The sequence below is a fragment of the Canis lupus genome, chromosome 1, assembly GCF_003254725.2.
Source record: "Canis lupus dingo isolate Sandy chromosome 1, ASM325472v2, whole genome shotgun sequence".
Lineage (NCBI taxonomy): Eukaryota > Metazoa > Chordata > Mammalia > Carnivora > Canidae > Canis > Canis lupus.
Window position 1 is genome coordinate 107882963 of NC_064243.1, and position 17415 is coordinate 107900377.

Consider the following 17415-nt stretch of genomic DNA (forward strand, 5'->3'; position numbering starts at 1 on the left):
CACCTCTGTTGGAGATTATGCTCTGGGAACCTGGGGTAGGTAGGATAAAGCTTCCCCCAAAGATATCCACACCCTAATGCCTGGAACCTGTGAATATGTTATCTTACAGTAGAAAAGAGACTTTGCAGATGTGAATAAATAAAGGCTCTGGGGGTGGGGAGATCATCCTGGATTATACCGGTGGACCCAACGTAGTCACAAGGTCCTTTCAAGAGGAAGTTGGGAGGTGGGGAAGGTCAAGCAGAGAAGACGACGTGACAATGCAAGCAGAGTTCCAAGGATCCAGGGCCATGAGCCAAGGAATGCGGGCAGCCTTGAGAAGCTGCGAGAGGCAAGGAAAGATATTTGGGTGGGAAGACAGGGAGTCAGGTGCTCTTGTGGAAGGCAGAATTCTGAACTTGAACTCGTTTACCCTTTCTGTTTGTGAAGGTCCATTTGTCAAGGCAGGAAGAACCAACATAGTGAATGGCCGGCTAGTGTGGTTGATCAAGTTTCAATAGTTAGAGTGCAGCCTCTGGACTCTTCTGCTAGCCCCGAAAACGTTCGTGAGGCTGCTCAAAGTCTCAGGGTAAAAAAGAAAAGTCTGTTACCCCAAATGCCTTGATTTCCTGGTGCTTCAAGGGGGAGAGGGTGGAAGAGGAAGGGGCAATTCTTTGTAGGGGTGAAGTAGGGCAGAGAAAGAGAAAAGGTGGCTGATGAGAAGGGGCTGAGGCCCACCAAGTGGGAAATGAGAAGAAGCTTTCAGGGGAAGAAGGCCCAGAGAGGGCACAGGCAGAAATGGAGACAAGAGACCTTGTGACTCCCAGAAGTAGAGAGAGAGGAGGTAGGGCCCCAGAGAAGGAAAAGAGGCAAGGAAAACGCTGCTGGGTGACACAATACAAACTCCACAAGGGCAGGACTCGGGCTGATGGCTCGGCTGGCACCATCTCCATTTGCAACCTCTCCCTCTGCCATTGTCTATGACGGAGACTGGAAAGCTAACACAGTCGATTTCCCAACTTCCTTTGCCTCTGGGAATGATCATCTGACGCAGGCTGTGAAATAGCCAGAAGGTCCTCCGATAGGCATACTTTCCCCAATAAAAACGCAAGGCCTTGCCAGGAGAAGATCCTCCACTCTTTCATTCTTCCTCCTCCTTCTAGCCTGGAACCAAGATATGCTCCACAGCGGGGCAGCAGCCATCCTGTCACCATGAGGCAATCACAATGAGCAAGAAGGTCTATGCACCAAGGTTGGTAGAACAAATATATGGAAAGAGTTTGGATCGTTGATGGTATCTCTGAGCTATCGTGCCAGCCTTGGACTTCTTACTGAGAGAGGAAAAAGAAACCTGTCTGTTCAAGTACTCTAGGGATCCAGGTGACTTACCTCTTTTGTCGACTATGGCTATCCAGTGCAGGAACTGCCTGGCACAGGGTTGGTGCTCTTTAAAACATTTTAAAATGAATGAATGACTTTCATGATCCCACAAAGCCTAGGTTTCTCTTCGGCAACTGGTTCTGAGAGCCTCCCCTGAGTCACGATGCTGACCCAACCATCTTCCTTATACCAGGTCGACTGGATTTCTTTCTTGCAGCTCAACAAATCCAGGTAAGCCAGAGGAGTAAAAAGGAGTGGCTACTTGAGGGGTGAGCAGAAGGTGGCCATAGGGAAAGGTGATCCAGAGGACACAATAGCCTCCACACAGATCCCATTGATGCCCATCCCTCCATTCTCCATTTGGCAGCCAGAGGGAGCATTTGGAAACAAAAATCAGATCACATCCCTCCCCTACTTGAATTCTCCCCTCCTCATGGGTTCTCCCTGCCCTTTAAAGAAAACCCAGCCCTGACCTTGGCCTCAGAGCTCACACCCATGGCCTATGTTCATCTCCCCCCAAAGTCAGCTCTCTGCCCTTCTGCCACATTGGCCTTCTTGCTTGTCCTCCAATAATCCAAGACCACTCCCACCTCAGGCCCTTTGCACACCGTTTCCTCTGCCTGCAAGGCTCTGCCTCCACAAATCCACCTGGCATGCCCTCACCTTCCTCAGGGCCCTGCTCCAGACACCTCCTACAAGAGGCCCGTCCTGAACACCCTGGTGAATATATCCCAGTTCGGTCATGCCCTGGCTTACCATCCCTTTGTGGATCATGCTGATTTTTCCACTTGTACGTTTCTTGTTCATTTCCCACCTCTGGACCCTAAGCTCCCTTAAAAGCAGGGATTGTGGTCTGTTTGTTCACTGCCTGGCATAGACTAGGGACCAAGAAAACAAATGCATATTGAATGATGAAATACGGGAGGGCCAAGGAGAGAGTTACTGTGCTCAGCTTTGTGGTAACCTTGGTCTGTACTTCGGAGCCTGAACTTAACTCTACCTCCTTGATTCGAGAAACTGACATTAAAAATACACACAAAAAAACCCACAACCTAATCCAAGTGTCGATTCCAGTGAGTTCAGATCTAGTGATCATCTATGAAAATAATAATATAGCAGCAAACACCCACAGCGTGCCAGCACTACTGCCAGCAAATAATATATTCTATGAACCAGTAATAATAGCTATAATGATTCTCATAGCAGCCTTGTAGGGTGGGTCCTTTTGTTATCCCCATTTTACAGAGGAGGAAACCAAGGCTCAGAGTGGTTCAGTAACTTGCCCCAGGTCACACCGCCAAGAAGAGACAGAGTCAGGATCTGAACCTGGCAGTCTGGCTCCAGAATCTCTAAGTACTAGATCTCTGAAAACATCATGAGGACTCTGGTTCTCCCTCAATGACCTATGCCCTCGAAGCTGACCCCCACCACAGCTGACCTCTGAAGCTGATGAGTGACCCCTGGTCCCTCACAATCTCAAGCATCCTCAAGGTCCCCAGTGGCCCCCCACCCCCCAGCCCGAGTCTGCGCTGACCCTGCCTTGAGCTGAGTGAGCGCTTCCTCTACGCGGGGCTGGTTGTAGCGCACCATGTAGCTGTGCATGTCGGGGTAGTTGCTTCGGATGTTCTTTTCCGTGGACCCGTTGGGCACCGTCCCAAACTTCAGGGGCGGGTACTGCTCCTGGGGCCGCTGGAACTGGGGCAGGATGGGAAGTTATTAGGGCGCCCCCCTGGGACCATCTGGGTCAAGGATATCCTTGACCCAGATGCTCTATTCTGGGGGACACCTGTCAACTGGCAGGCACCCTGGTCCAGAAGTGTTTCTCACATTTGCTCACCATGACCCTTTTCTACTCCCACCCAGCAGATACCTCTGCAGATATTCCCATATATGCATTCAGACACGCACACGTGCACGCTCACGTATATATACATAGGAGTAACGCTGAAATATTTAACACCCACCATGGCCTGATCATGATCCAATCAGAAAAGACACTGGCTACAGAGTTCAAGAAGGGTCTCAGAGGCCTCTGATGGCCAGGCATTAACCCTTCACTTGGTGGATCATGGGAAGTCCCAGAGGCAGAGGCAATTGCTATTTACCAATCCATTCAGAAATAGTTCACCCTTTTCTTTACAGAGAGAGAAAACTCCTGCATGTGTGAGCTGCAAGGTGGGCTGGGTAGGGGCAGAGGGAGAGCAAGAATCTTAAACAGACTCCATTCTCAGCCTGAGCCCAACTTGGGGCTCTCTCACAACCCTGAGATCATGACCTGAGCTGAAATCAAGAGTTGGATGCCTAACTCAGCCACCCAGGCGCCCCAATAGTTTACTCTTTTAACAAGAGACATAGCCATACAAGTGTGTGCTGGCTCAATGTCAAGCATTGTCAAGCATCTCAATGCATATATGATTAAAACAAGGATGCAAACATATTTTCTATTCTATTCAATTGGGGGGAAAATGCTTGTTGCAATCCACTGAACTGGTTTTTCAGCCTTTTAATAGGTCATGATGATACCCAGTTAACCGATTTAGTCTCAAAGTGTGCTCTGCAAACCACCAGTCCCCGAATAAATTGTGATCTGTGATGAGGTAAGTATGGAAATTGAGAGAGTGAGCACTTAGAGCAATTTAAAAAAAAAAAAGGATTTTTAAAATTTATTTATTTTTAAAGTAAACTCTACACCCAACATGAGACTCGAACTTATGACCCCGAGATTAAGAGTTGCATGTTCTACCAATGGAGCTAGCTGGGCACCACACAGTTGAGAGCAATTTGACATAACAATTTTAAGTCTGTTGAAACTACATAAAAATTTGGGTTTGAATTGTGCATGTCTTGGTTTCCAATTTTATGTTTATTTTCTCACAATTTGTTTCTATTGTACTTTACAAAAGCATTGATCTCCACTGGAGAAAGTTCACAGTTTAGTCGTTTTTCACAGTTTGAGAGAAGTACTGGTCTAGAATATCCCATTTGACACAACTGCCCCCCAGAACATTTGGGGTCACTCTTCTCCTGGGAATATTTAAACAGTTTGTCGTGGGGGCACCTGGGTAGCTCAGTGGTTGAGCATCTGCCTTTGGCTCAGGTCGTGATCCTGGGGTCCTGGGATTGAGTCCTGCATCAGGCTCCCCACAGGGAGACTGCTTCTCCCTCTGCCTATGTCTCTGCCTCTCTCTTTCTGTGTCTCTCATGAATAAATAAATAAAATCTTAAAAAAAAAAAAAGTTCATCATGAAACATCATCTTTTTCTTCCAGAACATTCTATTCTACCATTTTGGAACTCTTTCTGGGGAAATACCCCCAGGAATCCTTTTCTGACATCCTTGGTGCCAAACTCTGACCTGACCTTCAACCATAGCCAACTTCCCCTCTCCCCGGACACACACACCTTTCGGTCACTGAGCCCGGACACGGTGTCCACATACTCCTCCTGGATCATGAAGGCGGCCAGGTTGGCTGTGTAGCTGGCGAGGAAGATGACAGCGAAGAAGGCCCACACCAGCACCATGATTTTGCTGGTGGTCCCCCGGGGGTTCTCCACGGGCACGGAGTTATTGAACACCAGGGCCCAGAGCAGCCAGATGGATTTCCCAATGGTGAAGGTTGAGCCGCCAGGCCCTGCAGGGGGCCATGAGGGGGGACATGGACCCCAAATCCCTTCTACTCCATGAGGGAGCAGAAAGAACTACGATTCCCAGGAGCCCCCAAGACCTTTGGCACTGCTGGGCTCTCCCCCAGGGGCTGTTGGGAAATGTAGTTCTCTCTGCGGTCTGGGTGCTCTGAGGTAACGGAAGAAGGGGACTCACGCTTGCCCGTGGCCAAGCTGCGGTTGTAGCCGACTGGACTGAGGTACTCAAAGATGAAAACGGTGACGGCGACCACAGTGAGGCACATGACGAACATCATCACCCACACGGCAGGGCTATAGGGCTCTGGGGGCAAAGGGGTGTGGGGTCATGGCTTGGCCAAGCAAAGGACTGGGGGGATCACAGACATGTGAACAGGATGCATTGCAGATCTGACCCTGTCCATCTGTCCCCTTCCTGGGCTCGCCATCTCAGGGACAGCCTCATTGCCTGTTCAGATCCCTGGGAGACAGTCTCTCTCAAAGACAGCCAATTCAACCATTATATACCCTAAATATTTCCTGAGCCAAATATATCCTAAACGTTTCCTGAGTCCCAGACCCAAGTCTCCACCAGGGCCACTCACCATGTTTTACACCAACACCCAGGCCCACCTTCCATCCAGTCACAACCCACCCACCCCATTTGCCAGCCTTGTCCCCACCTTCCTTCCCTCCCCCCTCAGCTCCAGCCTGTCCCCCCACCACTGCCCCCCACTTTGGCCTTCCCTCCCCATTCTCTCAGCCAACAGCCTCAGGCCTCATTCTCTCCTCTGGGGCATCCCCACCCCAGCTCTGCAGCCCTAGAAGCTCCTCCTGCACCCAGAGGTGACCTGGTCTCTCCCCTGCTCAGAGCCTTCTGTGGCTCCCCAGCGCCTCCATAACAAAGTAAATGTCCTTCAGCCTTGCCGCCATCCTCCTCTCCGGCCTGATGACTCTCTCAAGAACCCACAGCCTTGACGGGCCAGAACTCACAGTTCCAGAACAAGCCTCACCTTCCCTGCCTTATCTCCACCACTCCCCTGCCAGGGGCACCATCCTGACCTATCTACCAGACAAACTCACATCCATGTGTCTCCTCCTCACACTGCGTCTGGGAGTTCACTGACAATAAACCCAATCACCACTTCCTTGAGATTCGTACCAGGTGCTCTGACCTCCCTGGGCCAAAGCACAGGCAGCCAGGACTGCCCCTGTCACAGCAGGGTCACCACCATGGACTGTCACGGTGGCATCTTGGGGACACTCCTGTTGCTTCCACTGGGCAACGTGATGGGACAGAAATATGACCTTGTCACTTCCCTGCAGAAGGCAGGGGCCCCATGCCGTGCATCTCAGGGTGCCCTGCAGAGACCTTGGGGCAAACAGACAGCCACAGAGAGGCTCTTGGCAAAATATACAGAAAGCAAACACAAAGGAAGAGATGTCCCTTCTCCCAGCCTTCCCATTCCCAGGAGCTTTGCCCAGACTTCAGAGAGCAAGAGGGAACTGACGTGACCTGCTCCTTGGCCTGATGTGCACTTTTCCTTCTCTTTGTCTCCAAATTCAGGGAGATCCCTACCCGATCCACTCACGGCCACCAACCCATCGGGTACCAGCTTCCTAACCACACCCCAAGCCTGGTTCCTCACCTCACCCTCACTGCCATCTTCCTATCCCACACCCACCTCCTCTGCACAGACCTTTGCCTTCTCGTGGGCCTCCTGCTCCCAACTGTCTCCAGTGGGATATTTTCAAAGCCTAGATCTGATCATATATCACCTCCCCCACCATCTACAGTTAAAAACCTTGGCCACTGCCGTAAGGGTAAAACCCAGCTGTCTTACCAGAGCCACCAAGGCCCTGCAGTTCCCTCTTAACCCTTGCCTCCCACCCCTTCCCATCACTCACTGCCCCCTCCAGCCACACAGATTTCCAGACATTTCCCAAACATTCCGTACACATTCCTGCCTTGGGGGTCTTTGTCTCAGCTGATCCCTCTACCTGGATCTCTGCCAGGTTCTCTAGCCCGATCTCCAAAGGGGTCTTCTTGCCCATCCCTGGCAGCACCAATCCCTTCCTCTCCAACTCCTCACCCCTGCTTAATCTCTTATACTATTCATCACCACCTGAAGTGATCTTGTCCATGAATCCCCTTAGGAGATGATTTTGTCTTCTCCACGAGGCCAAGGGCTCTTAGAGGAGAGGAGCTTGTGTGCACACCCCAGCACCTGGCCCATGATAGGTGCTCAGTAAACACTGAGAAGTGAGCAGAGCACTTAGCCTGTGCCACTTTCATGTCAATCTCTTTCCCTCCTCTCATATATTCGGGAGAAGAATTGAAATTTGTGGGGCCTGAAGCTTATACAATTTGGAGGGTTGTCTTTAAGAAAAGAGAACATAAAATTACAAATAGGAGAATACACGGTGCAGGGCCTTGAAGAGAAGGCGCAAGCAAAGGCTCCTGGAGTTCCAGTTTCCTTGGCCTCGTGGTAAACCTGCTGCTCCCATTTTACAGACTGGGAAACCAAAGCTCAGAAGGGATGCCGCTTCGCCAGCCACACCGCTGGGACGGGCAATCCGGGATGGGAACTGGGCACACAGCCGCCCCAGCGTTGCCGCCCCCGGGGCCCCGGCTCACCGAGGAAGGCCGAGGGCGACACGGTGCCGTTGCTGCGCGCCACCATGACGCTGATGCCCGTCTCCACGAAGGGGACGGAGAAGTCCACGATCTCGGACCGCTCCTCGTTGATGGTGAGGGAGCCGATGGCCATGTCCGCGCGCTGGTAGAATACCTGGGGTGAGGACGAGGCGGGTGAAGGAACCTGGCTGGCTCGAGCACATGGAGGAGGATGGCGGGGCAAGACTGGCCCCGGCGGGCCAGTGACAGGGTGAGAGAGAGGGCTGGAAGGGTGGCAGGGTGGCTGAGGGGGACGCAGAGTGGGGCAGGAAAGGAGGAGGTGAGAGTCAGGGGTGGAAAGAGGTAGTAGTCCCAGGCCAGGGGATGCTCCCAGAAAAAGCTCTCGGGATTTGGGCTCCATCCTCTCGGCCCCTTCTCTTAGGCGGGCCACCCATCTAGCCCCGCCCCTCCGCCCGCAGGTCCCTCTGGTGGCCCCGCCCCCGCCAAGGCGGGCCTTGGGATGGCCCCGCCCCCGCCCCGCCCCCTCCCGGACCCGGTCCAGGCGCGCCCCACCTCGCCGATCATGCCGTTCCAGACGCCGTCGATCTTCTTTCCGTGCTTGCCGTTGGTGACCAGGTAGAGGTCGTAGCTGAAGCCGATGGTCTGCGCCAGCCGCTTCAGAATGTCGATGCAGAAGCCCTTGCAGCACCGCTTTTCCGGGCGGGGGGCGTCCGGGGGAGGGCTGCGGGGAGCGAGCAGGCTTGGGGATGCTGGGGACCCCCCACTTCAGACTCTCCCATGAGATGAGGGTATGGAGGGAGAGGCAAGCAGCAGCTAAAAACTATAGTTAGCGCTTTCTGGGGAAACAGGCTCAAAGGAGTTCCGTGACTCGTCCAAGGTGACTAAGCTGGAGGGCTCTGTGGGTCCTGAGTTCCGAGGGAGGAGGGGGCTGGGGCCAGGACTGCTGGGCTTCAAGGGATTTTGAAGCCGAACTCCTGGAGCCGGGGCTGTCACCTGTGGGTGCGGTTGAGCTGGCTCCGGCAAGGCACGGAGTCTCGGATGCAAGTGCCACTGATGGGGTCGGCCGGCTCCACAATGACAAAGGGCCTCTCCTCCAGCGTGGCCACGGTCAGGTGCTGCGTGTCGTCCACCGGCTGCAGGAAGCGGCCGTAGCGGGACCACAACGGGTACTTTAGGCGGAGAGTCTGCTGCTCCCAACTGCCCACCTTGGACAACAGAGATTCAGGCTCTGGTGCCGGGACTTTGCAGGATGTCCTGGCCGTCACGGCCCTCCATCCTCAGAGCCCGGGCTCCCAGCTCCTTCTCCTGGAGTCTAGGCCCCATTTCCCTCCTCCTCTTAGAACGCATGGGTCTGGGTTCCCACTTATTTCCCCAGGACCTAGGAGTCTGGGCTCCTTTCTCCCACAGAAGCCAGACTCCGTGGGCTCAGCTCTCATCTCTGTCAGGCCCAGGGGCCTGGGCCCCACCCCCTTTCCCATGCCTGAGGTCGGGGCTGGGACTCACCACCTCCCAAGTCCTATCCCTGGTGAGGGAGATGACCACCAGAGAGGGGTTCACCAAGAAGCCATCCTCATTGAAGGAATAATCCCGGTTATCCCAGGTAATATTCATGAAATACCTGCCCAGGAGGAAGGGAGGGGACATGTGGGTACTTGGACTGCACCTACGTGGCTGAAGACAGAGAAAATCTCCTCTCTACTGACCAGCCCCAACCCCTAGCTGGAATTTCTCCCCAACGATCCTGAACACTCAAATACTCCTCTTTGGTGTTTAGCACTCTCTGCTCGCTGCCCAGTACCCCCTGATCAAGGTCGCAGACCTTCAGCCTGACTTAGAGCCCCTGTGTGTTCTGGCCCCATCTGCCTGCGCAGCCCCATCTCTGATCTCTGCCTCTCCTCACACTCCTTTTACCCCAAGCCCCTTTGGTATTCCACTGACCCTGAATGCAAAGAGTCCCCGAAACATATCAAGCGGTTTCCTATCTCTAGGCCATTGTAGGTGTCTGTCTGCCTGAAAAATGTTTATTCTCTCCCTTCTCACCCTGATTGATTCATGTCTTGAAGATTCAGCTCAAGCGTCTCTTTCTCTGGGAGGAGCCCCAGAAGGTCTCTGCACCCTTAGATAATCTTCACGACGCAATGGTACCTGTACCGTGAATGCCTGTCCCATGGCCCTGGTCACTGTGAAATACCCTCAACTGCCATCCTCACCTTCTCAACAGCCCCTCTGCCCCCCTGCCCAGGCCATCAGTCCCCAAATGCCACCTTCCTACCCCCAGGATCTCTCCATGTCATCCCTCCTCTCCATCAGCATAGACCCCCTGGATCTGTGCCCCAGCCTCCTGCCTGGCCCCCAACCTCCATTCTTTCTCTTCCAATCTGTTCCACACTCCCCTCCAGAGGGGTCTTTCTGGATACAAAACTGACTCCACTTCTATCCTGCTCATAACCCACCCATGGCTCCCCAGTGCTCCAGAACAAAGTCCAGGGATTCAAGGCCTTTGTGAGCTGGCCTCATGTACCCCCACCCCTCAGCCTCATCACCCCCAATCCTAATTCTCCTACCCTTCATCCACCCTGAGCTATGGCAGTCCTGCCAGCCTGCCTGAGTTTTTCTCCTCTCTGGGCCTTTGCGTGATGCTGTTCCCCTTGCCTAGGAATACTCACTGTTTTTGGAGAACTCCTAACTGCTCTCAGAATCAAATCTGAACCCCCTAGCCTGGCCAAAAACGCCCTACATGAGCTTGGGTCTGGATGGGCTTCGTTTGTTTCCCTATACTCTGTCCCCCTCCTAGCTCACTAAGCTCCAACCACAATGGCTTTGTTTCAGGCTCCCAAATAGGCAATTCCAGCCCCAGGGCCTCTGCACCTGCTGTTCCCCCTCCCTTCTCTTCATTCAGATCTTCCAACAGTTGGCTTTTTCTCTTTACCCATTTTTTTTTTTAATTCCAAATTTCACCTACTCAGAAAGACCTTTTCAGACGACCTGACCTAACTTAGCACCCTGGGTATTTCTTATCACCTTCTACCTGCTTTATCACTTGCTAATATTTTTTTCTTTGTCTCATTTGTCCCCCGTAGGAGATTGTAAACTCTGTGAGAGCAGGGACCTTGTTCAACACCATGTATCCCAGTGCCTAGAGCAGTGCCTGGCACATAGCAGACTCTCATAAAATAAAGACTCATTCAATAAATGAATGAATGAGCAATTCATCTGTCAGGTCTCAGCTTATAGATGTCCCCTCCTCTTGGAGACCTCCCTGACTCCATAGGCTGCCTGTGACTGAGTAGCCTAGTTTGTTTGTTTGTTTTTTAAAGATTTTGTTTATTTATTTGAGAGAGAGAGAGAGAGAGAGAGAGAGTGTGTGTGTGTGTGTGTGTGAGAGAGAGAGAGAGAGAGAGAGCATGAGCAGGGGGGAATGGCAGAGGGAGAGGAAGAAGTAGGGTCTTTGCCTGCAGGGAGCCCGATGTGGGGCTTGATCCCAGGACCCTGAAATCATGACCTGAGCTGACAGATGCTTAAATGACTGAGCCACCCAAGCACCCCTGAGTAGCCTCGTTTGGAGGCTGATTGGGGCCAATGAAATTCCTCTTTTGGGAAGACGTTGGCTGTGAGACTTGGGGTGGGGGATGGGTGGTAGACAGGCTGGAATGAAATGGTGAGTATTAGCAGAGAGCAGAAATTCTGTGCAAAGAGAACTGGACAGCCTCTGGAAGTGGCAAGTCAGACAGAGAGAGAGGGAGTGGCAGGGGCAGACAGAGTAAGAGGGAGACAATCAGAAAGAGATGAAAGCGTAGCTGGTCCCCAGGCTTGGCCTCGATTCCTGGTGTCTGGGTTTCTGTGCGTGTTTGTTTTTCCAATAAACCCCCTTTTCCCTTAGGAAACTTGAACGAGACTCTGCTTCCTGCAAACAGAAATGTCCAGGCTCAGACAGCATTCCTGCTGGTGCTCCCACAATGCCCGGGCCACCTCCATGATTGCAAGCATCCCACTGTGTTGTCATTATCCCATCCCTGTCTGTCACCCCTACAGGACCCTGTGTTCTTTGAAGAGAAGTCCATGGTCTTATTCATCTCCATGTTCCAAGCGCCCAGCATGGGCCCTAGTTCCTAGCAGGTGCTCAGTAAGTATTTATGAACGAGGGATGCTTTTCTCACCCTCTTGTCCCCGGGTCCTGTCCCTCACGTCACCCGATTCTCAATTCTCCTCCCCTCAGTTGTCTTCTCCACTCATCACCTCTTTCCAAGCTCAGCCTGTTCTCGTTTCCGGATGAAAGGCCTCCCCTTCCACTGTTCCATCACCAAACTCATCAATTTCTCATCGCCAAAGCTTCCTATGGTGGTGATGCTGCTTCCCACCAAACCCTGTTCTCTTCTAAAACAACAGCGTGCAAGCCGGGGCACACACCTGTCCAGCTACAGTCCGCATGCACTTCCCAGTCCTCAGGGCAGCTAGCCCAGGCCACATGCAGGTGCTAGTCAAGCAGAATGGAAGTCTAACCAACCGCACGGATGCGCCTGTAAGCAACCAATAAGGCAGCCCTGGCCGCCTGACTGCATCCCCGATGTGTCCCTTGCCCCAAAGGAAATTGCTTGCTCCCCAGTTTCTCTCTTTTCCCCCTTTCTCATGAGCTAGATTTCAGACCCAGCTTCAAATGCGCAAAGAAGGTGGCAGAGCAACAAGGTGGCAGGGTCCTAGATCCCTGACAGAGCCTCCTGTTAGCTGAAACACTCCTTTCTGGGTTGTTTGTTGAAGATTTTATTTTTTTTAAGATTTATTTATTTATTCATGAGAGACACACAGAGAGAGAGAGAGAGAGAGAGAAAGAGAGGGAGAGAGGCAGAGACATAGGCAGAAGGAGAAGCAGGCTCCATGCAGGGAGCCTGATGTGAGACCCGATGCCAGATCCCAGGATCACACCCTGAGCCGAAGGCAGGCACTCAACCACTGAGCCACGCAGGCATCCCATTTTTTTTTTTTTAAGATTTATTTGAAGATTTTATTTTTAAGTGATTGCTATACCCCCATGTGGGGCACAAACTCACATTCCTGAGATGGAGAGTTGCACGCTCTACCAAGTGAGCCAGCCAGGGGCCCCTCATCTCCGGATTGTTCAGTGAGGGAGAACAGCTCCTATCTTGTTTGGGCCCCTGTGTGGCTGGGTCATTCTATTACTGAAATTCAGCCTCTACTCCAGGGAATTTCGTCATCTCTTGAGGTGCTATCAAGTATAGGATATATCTCTAGTTTTAGGTACCACAAAGAAAGAAAAAAGTGCTGCCGGAGAAACCATGATAAGCCATCAATTGTAAGGTATATCTTCTTCTTCTTCTCCTCCCCCTCCCCCTCCCCCCTTCTCCTCCTCCTCCTCCTCCTCCTCCTCCTTCTTCTTCTTCTTCTTCTTCTTCTTCTTCTTCTTCTTCTTCTTCTTCTTCTTCTTCTTCTTCTTCTTCTTTCTTCTTCCTCTTCTTCTTCTTCTTTTTTTTGTAAGGTATATCTTGATTTCAAAGACATTAAGCCATGGGGAGAGGCACCTGGGTGGCTCAGTGGCTGAGCATCTGCCTTTGGCTCAGGTTGTGATCCCGGGGTCCTGGGATTGAGTCCCGCACCAGGTTCTCCGCAGGGAGCCTGTTTCTCTCTCTGCCTATGTCTCTGTCTCTCTCCGTGTGTCTCTCATGAATACGTAAATAAAATATATATTTTTTAAAAACCGTGGGAAAAAATTCATCTTAAAGTCATGAAATATCATAATACATTCACTGTGTCTTCGGTGCTTTTTCCAAATTACCTGATTTAGCCCCAGACAGGAGACTCAACTATATCCATTTTACAGAAAAGCAAACCAAGGCTCTGAGAGGGGACTTGACCCACTTGACGTTGCTCAGCCAGTGAGAAGCCCCAGGTAGTCAAGCTCTGGAGCCTTCCCACAGGCGTCCTACACCAACTTCACTCACCTATGTAGACTCTCCCCTCGGTGGGTGCGGTTCTGGGCTCGACAGTCATGGCCGAGCTCTGGCAGGAAGCCATAGTCACGCAGCAGAGCCTGGGCACCTCTGGCCACCACGGCCACACCGGCTGCCACACGCCGGGCCAGGTCATCCCGCCAGCCAGCCGAGCGCACTGCGAACAGCCCGGCAGGCAGTGGGGCACCTCCTGGCAGAAGAGGGGGCTCTCCAGGGGCGCCTGAGCCTCCACCTCCAGCCAGCTGGGGCCCCACCATGAACCAGACGTAGCCAGGCCCAGTGAGGCCAGCCTCCTCGGCTGCCCGGAACACCGGCTCGGCTTCCTCCCGGGCACAGAACAGCAGGCGGATCTGTGCGCTGACGCTGCGGAGCTGGGCACCCAGCACGGCCTCGCCTGCTCCAGGGTCCAGCGTCAGTGCCCCGCGGTGCTCCCAGCCCACCATGCTGCCATCAGTAAGCACCTCGATGTAGGACAGGAAGGCCCGGTGGCCGGGGGCACGTGTGGTCACTGCCACAAAGGATGTCCAGTCGTACTCCTCCAGCACCTCGAAGATGACCTGGAGCTGCTGCTCTGTGGAGGAGCCCAGCTGCAGGAAGGTGGAGCCCTTCTCCTGCGGGGGAGGAGGAGGAATGTCAGGCCTCCTGAGGTGGAGACCACAGGTCCCAGCAATCAGTAGGGGCCTTCAGTTCCCAGTGGTCAAGAGGGACCTCATCTCTCAGCAACCGATGAGGGCATCCCAGCTTCCAGTGGCCACCAGGGTGTCACAGCTCTCAATATGGCAACTGACTAGCTGTTCACCAAACCCCTCTCCTTTCCCCATGGATGCACAGAGCTGGGCCTGGGTTACGGTTAGCCATGTGACTGAGTTCTAGACTCATTGGTAAAAGCACTCCCCCATGCACCTTACTCCCTTCCCTGTCTGAGAACAGATGTAGTGGCCCCAGAAGAGAAAGAATTCCAAACTCCCAGGGGTTTACAGAGACACAAGAGGGAGGAGCCTGAGTCCCTGAGTAATCACTGGGAGAAGAGCCTCCTCTAGTCAGGAATGCCTGTTTGGATTTTATATGAGTGAGAAACAACCTTCCATTGGGTTAAGCCACTGAGACATGTGGGTTTATCTGTTACAGCAGCTAACATTACCCTAGAATACACACAGCATCCACTGAGGGACTACATCTCCCAGAATGCACTGAGGGTGCTGAAGGTACTGTCCTGTCCAGCAGGAAGCTGCTTTGCTGAGTGGATTTTCCCTTCTCTGGTTTTCCTCCTACCTCCCTGACTTCTGTTCCCTCTGTTGGACACTTCCTCAGTCAGAATTCTAAATGCAGAAGTGCCCTAGTCTTCTCTCTTCTTCTCTGTCCTCCTTCCCTGGTGATCTCAGCCAGACCCATGTGTTTAAATACCGTCTTCTGTGCTATCCAATATGGTAGCCGCTAGCCATCCGTTTAATCAAAATTAAATAATATTTAGTTCCCTGACTGCACTAACCACACGTCAAGTTCTCAATAGCCACACTGTGGCTAGTGGCCAGCCTGCCAGACAGAGCAGATAGAGACCATCATTACCATTGCAGAAAGTTCTATTACCTCGCATTGAATATGTTGATGGTGCCTCTCATCAGTCACTATACCTCTCTCATGAACTCCAGACAGACAAGACCTATCCCCCTTTCTACTCAACATCTATCTCCTCTTGGATTTCCAAGAGGCATCCCAAAATTACCATATCGAAACCAGAATTCTTGATCTTCTACACTCCCTCCACTCCAGCCTCAAACCTGTTGCCCATCTTCCTTTCCTTATTCACCCAGCTGCTCAGTTACCAAAGTCAAATCACCCTTTCCCCCTCTTTCCCTTACGTCCAGTCCAGGCCATCTTCTAGTCTTCTCAGCTCCCTGTTCAAAACATAACCTCATTCTTCATGACAGCCCCGTCCCAACTTTTGTGATCTCTATTTTGCTTGGACAACTGTAACAGCTTCCTGACCCCTCTCTGCTCACATTTTTGCATTTTCCAGCCCATTCTCCATCAGCAGCCAGAGTCATCTTTTCAAAATATTAATTGGATCGAATCCCTTCCCGGTTGAGAATCTTCCAATAATTCTACCTTAGAGTCAAAGCCAAAGCCCTTACTGTGGCCCACAGGCCCTGCACAATCTGGCCTTCTTTGCCTCTCTGACCTCATCTCCCACAACCCCCACCTCTTTATTCTTCCTCAAACACAGCAAGTTCCTTCCAGCTTCGAGGGCTTGGCCCTTAGCTGTTGCCTCTCCCAGGGAAACTCTCCCCCAGCTCCTCCATGCTGGACCTACCACTTCTCATTTTTCAGGTCCAGGTTCATTGCCACCTCCTCAGGGAGGCTTCTCCTGACTGCCATCCTATCTTTCCTCCAGGACAGATTTCACGATTTGTTATTTGCTTTCTATCTGTCCATTAGAATGCAAGCTCCATTAAGAGCAGGGATCTTGAGGCACCTCGGTGGCTCCCCTACAGGGAGTCTGCTTCTCCCTCTGCCTATGTCTCTGCCTCTCTCTGTGTGTCTCTGATGAATCAATAAATAAAATCTTAAAAAAAAAAAAAAAAAAAAAGCAGGGATCTTGTCTTTTCCCTTCCCTTTTCATAACTAGATTTTCCTGGAACCTAAAACAGCCCTGACACAGAGTCAGCTCTTGATAAGAGGAAGTGGACTTTCTTCCTAGGCGTGTACCTATGGTTATATGTGTAGGAGATAGGGCAGTTGTCCTGAGCCGATGAGTATGCAAAGAGAATCCTGAGAGGATCTCATCCTTGGCAAGTGGAGATGTGCTGAGGGGACCACGTTCCCAGCATTCAAAGGAGGCACGGTGGCTCTGTGAGGATCACTTTTTCTTCCATCCAGAGATACTGAAAGGACTACCTTTGCCAAAAGGCAACAAGTGTACACTGAGCGGGCCACGGTTCCCAGATGACAATCAACAGTGGCCCACACTTCTCAGCAGCAATGGAGGCAGGAGGGACCACATCTCTTGGTATGCCATAAAGGTGGCAGCCAGGGAGCTATAAGATCACTTGAAGGTGATCTGCCTACACATCTCTGGACAACTCCTGTCTAAAGGAAGAAAGTTGGCCAGAGGCCCTTCCCAGAATGCTCTGGACAGGAGAGAACTACAAGTCCCAGGATGTCCTAGAGAAATGGCCCTTACAGTAGGGAACTAGTGGGGATTAGGCTCCACCCACTCAGATGGCCCCATTCGCCCCGTTACGCTGGCCCCACCCCTAAGCAGGCCCCGCCCCTTCTCAGACACCTCTTAGCCTATCCCTTCTTCTCCTCAATGCGCACACCAGGCTTGGTCCAGTTTTATCCTTTCTGACCAGAAGTCCACTCCAGCTGGTCCCCCTGTGCCCTCGGGCAGCAGGCCTCTTTCCAGGCCACAGCCGGCTCCAGCCTCTGCCCCCTCTTTCCTGCAGGCTCCTGGATTTGACTTCTCAGTGGCTGGGCCTGCCTCTCTGGTGGGCCTTCATCCTCCCAGGCCAGGCCTACTCCCCGGATTCTCGCTTCCCATGCCTTACAGCTGGGGCATGCGGCTGTGCGAACCCCACTCTCGGGACTGTTGCCCACCCTAGACCCGCCCCTTTAGCCCAGAGCATAAGCCCTGCCATCTTCCTGGCCTCTCTCCATGCCACTTCCCTAACTGCCCTCGCCCCACTTCCCGGCCGCCTGGTCTGCCCTTCGCCAGCCCACCCGCGACCTCTCCCCTCTCCCAGTCCTCCCTTCACCGGATGGCTCCGTCCTCCTACCTAGACCTCTAAGGCCCTCTCGCTCAGCTGGCCGAAGCCCTCCCTGACCTCAGTACCCT

At 52.6% G+C, this 17415-nt stretch overlaps 1 protein-coding gene and 1 long non-coding RNA gene across 7 annotated transcripts in view; one reads left to right on the top strand and one right to left on the bottom strand.

Annotated features, from left to right (window-relative positions):
- Positions 1 to 17415, bottom strand: part of GRIN2D (glutamate ionotropic receptor NMDA type subunit 2D) — a 35616-nt gene that overhangs the window by 12950 nt on the left and 5251 nt on the right. For both annotated transcript variants that reach the window (XM_035712053.2, XM_049094045.1), the window contains 8 exons: positions 13572 to 14191; positions 9121 to 9235; positions 8611 to 8822; positions 8170 to 8338; positions 7618 to 7771; positions 5179 to 5304; positions 4761 to 4990; positions 2894 to 3054 (listed from right to left, as the gene is read on the bottom strand). In XM_035712053.2, the coding sequence (XP_035567946.1) occupies positions 2894 to 3054; positions 4761 to 4990; positions 5179 to 5304; positions 7618 to 7771; positions 8170 to 8338; positions 8611 to 8822; positions 9121 to 9235; positions 13572 to 14191 (1787 nt within the window). The remainder of the gene's footprint in view (positions 1 to 2893; positions 3055 to 4760; positions 4991 to 5178; positions 5305 to 7617; positions 7772 to 8169; positions 8339 to 8610; positions 8823 to 9120; positions 9236 to 13571; positions 14192 to 17415) is intronic.
- Positions 5119 to 16139, top strand: LOC112645213 (uncharacterized). 5 transcript variants are annotated; one of them, XR_004813083.2, is made up of 6 exons: positions 5119 to 5221; positions 7495 to 7730; positions 8076 to 8232; positions 9025 to 9217; positions 11650 to 11740; positions 11834 to 16139. It is a non-coding gene; the product is annotated as an uncharacterized LOC112645213 (long non-coding RNA). The 5 variants fall into 5 exon arrangements; XR_007402284.1 differs by lacking the exons at positions 11650 to 11740; positions 11834 to 16139 and adding exons at positions 9681 to 9758; positions 10698 to 11641; XR_003127000.3 differs by having other exon boundaries at positions 11650 to 16139.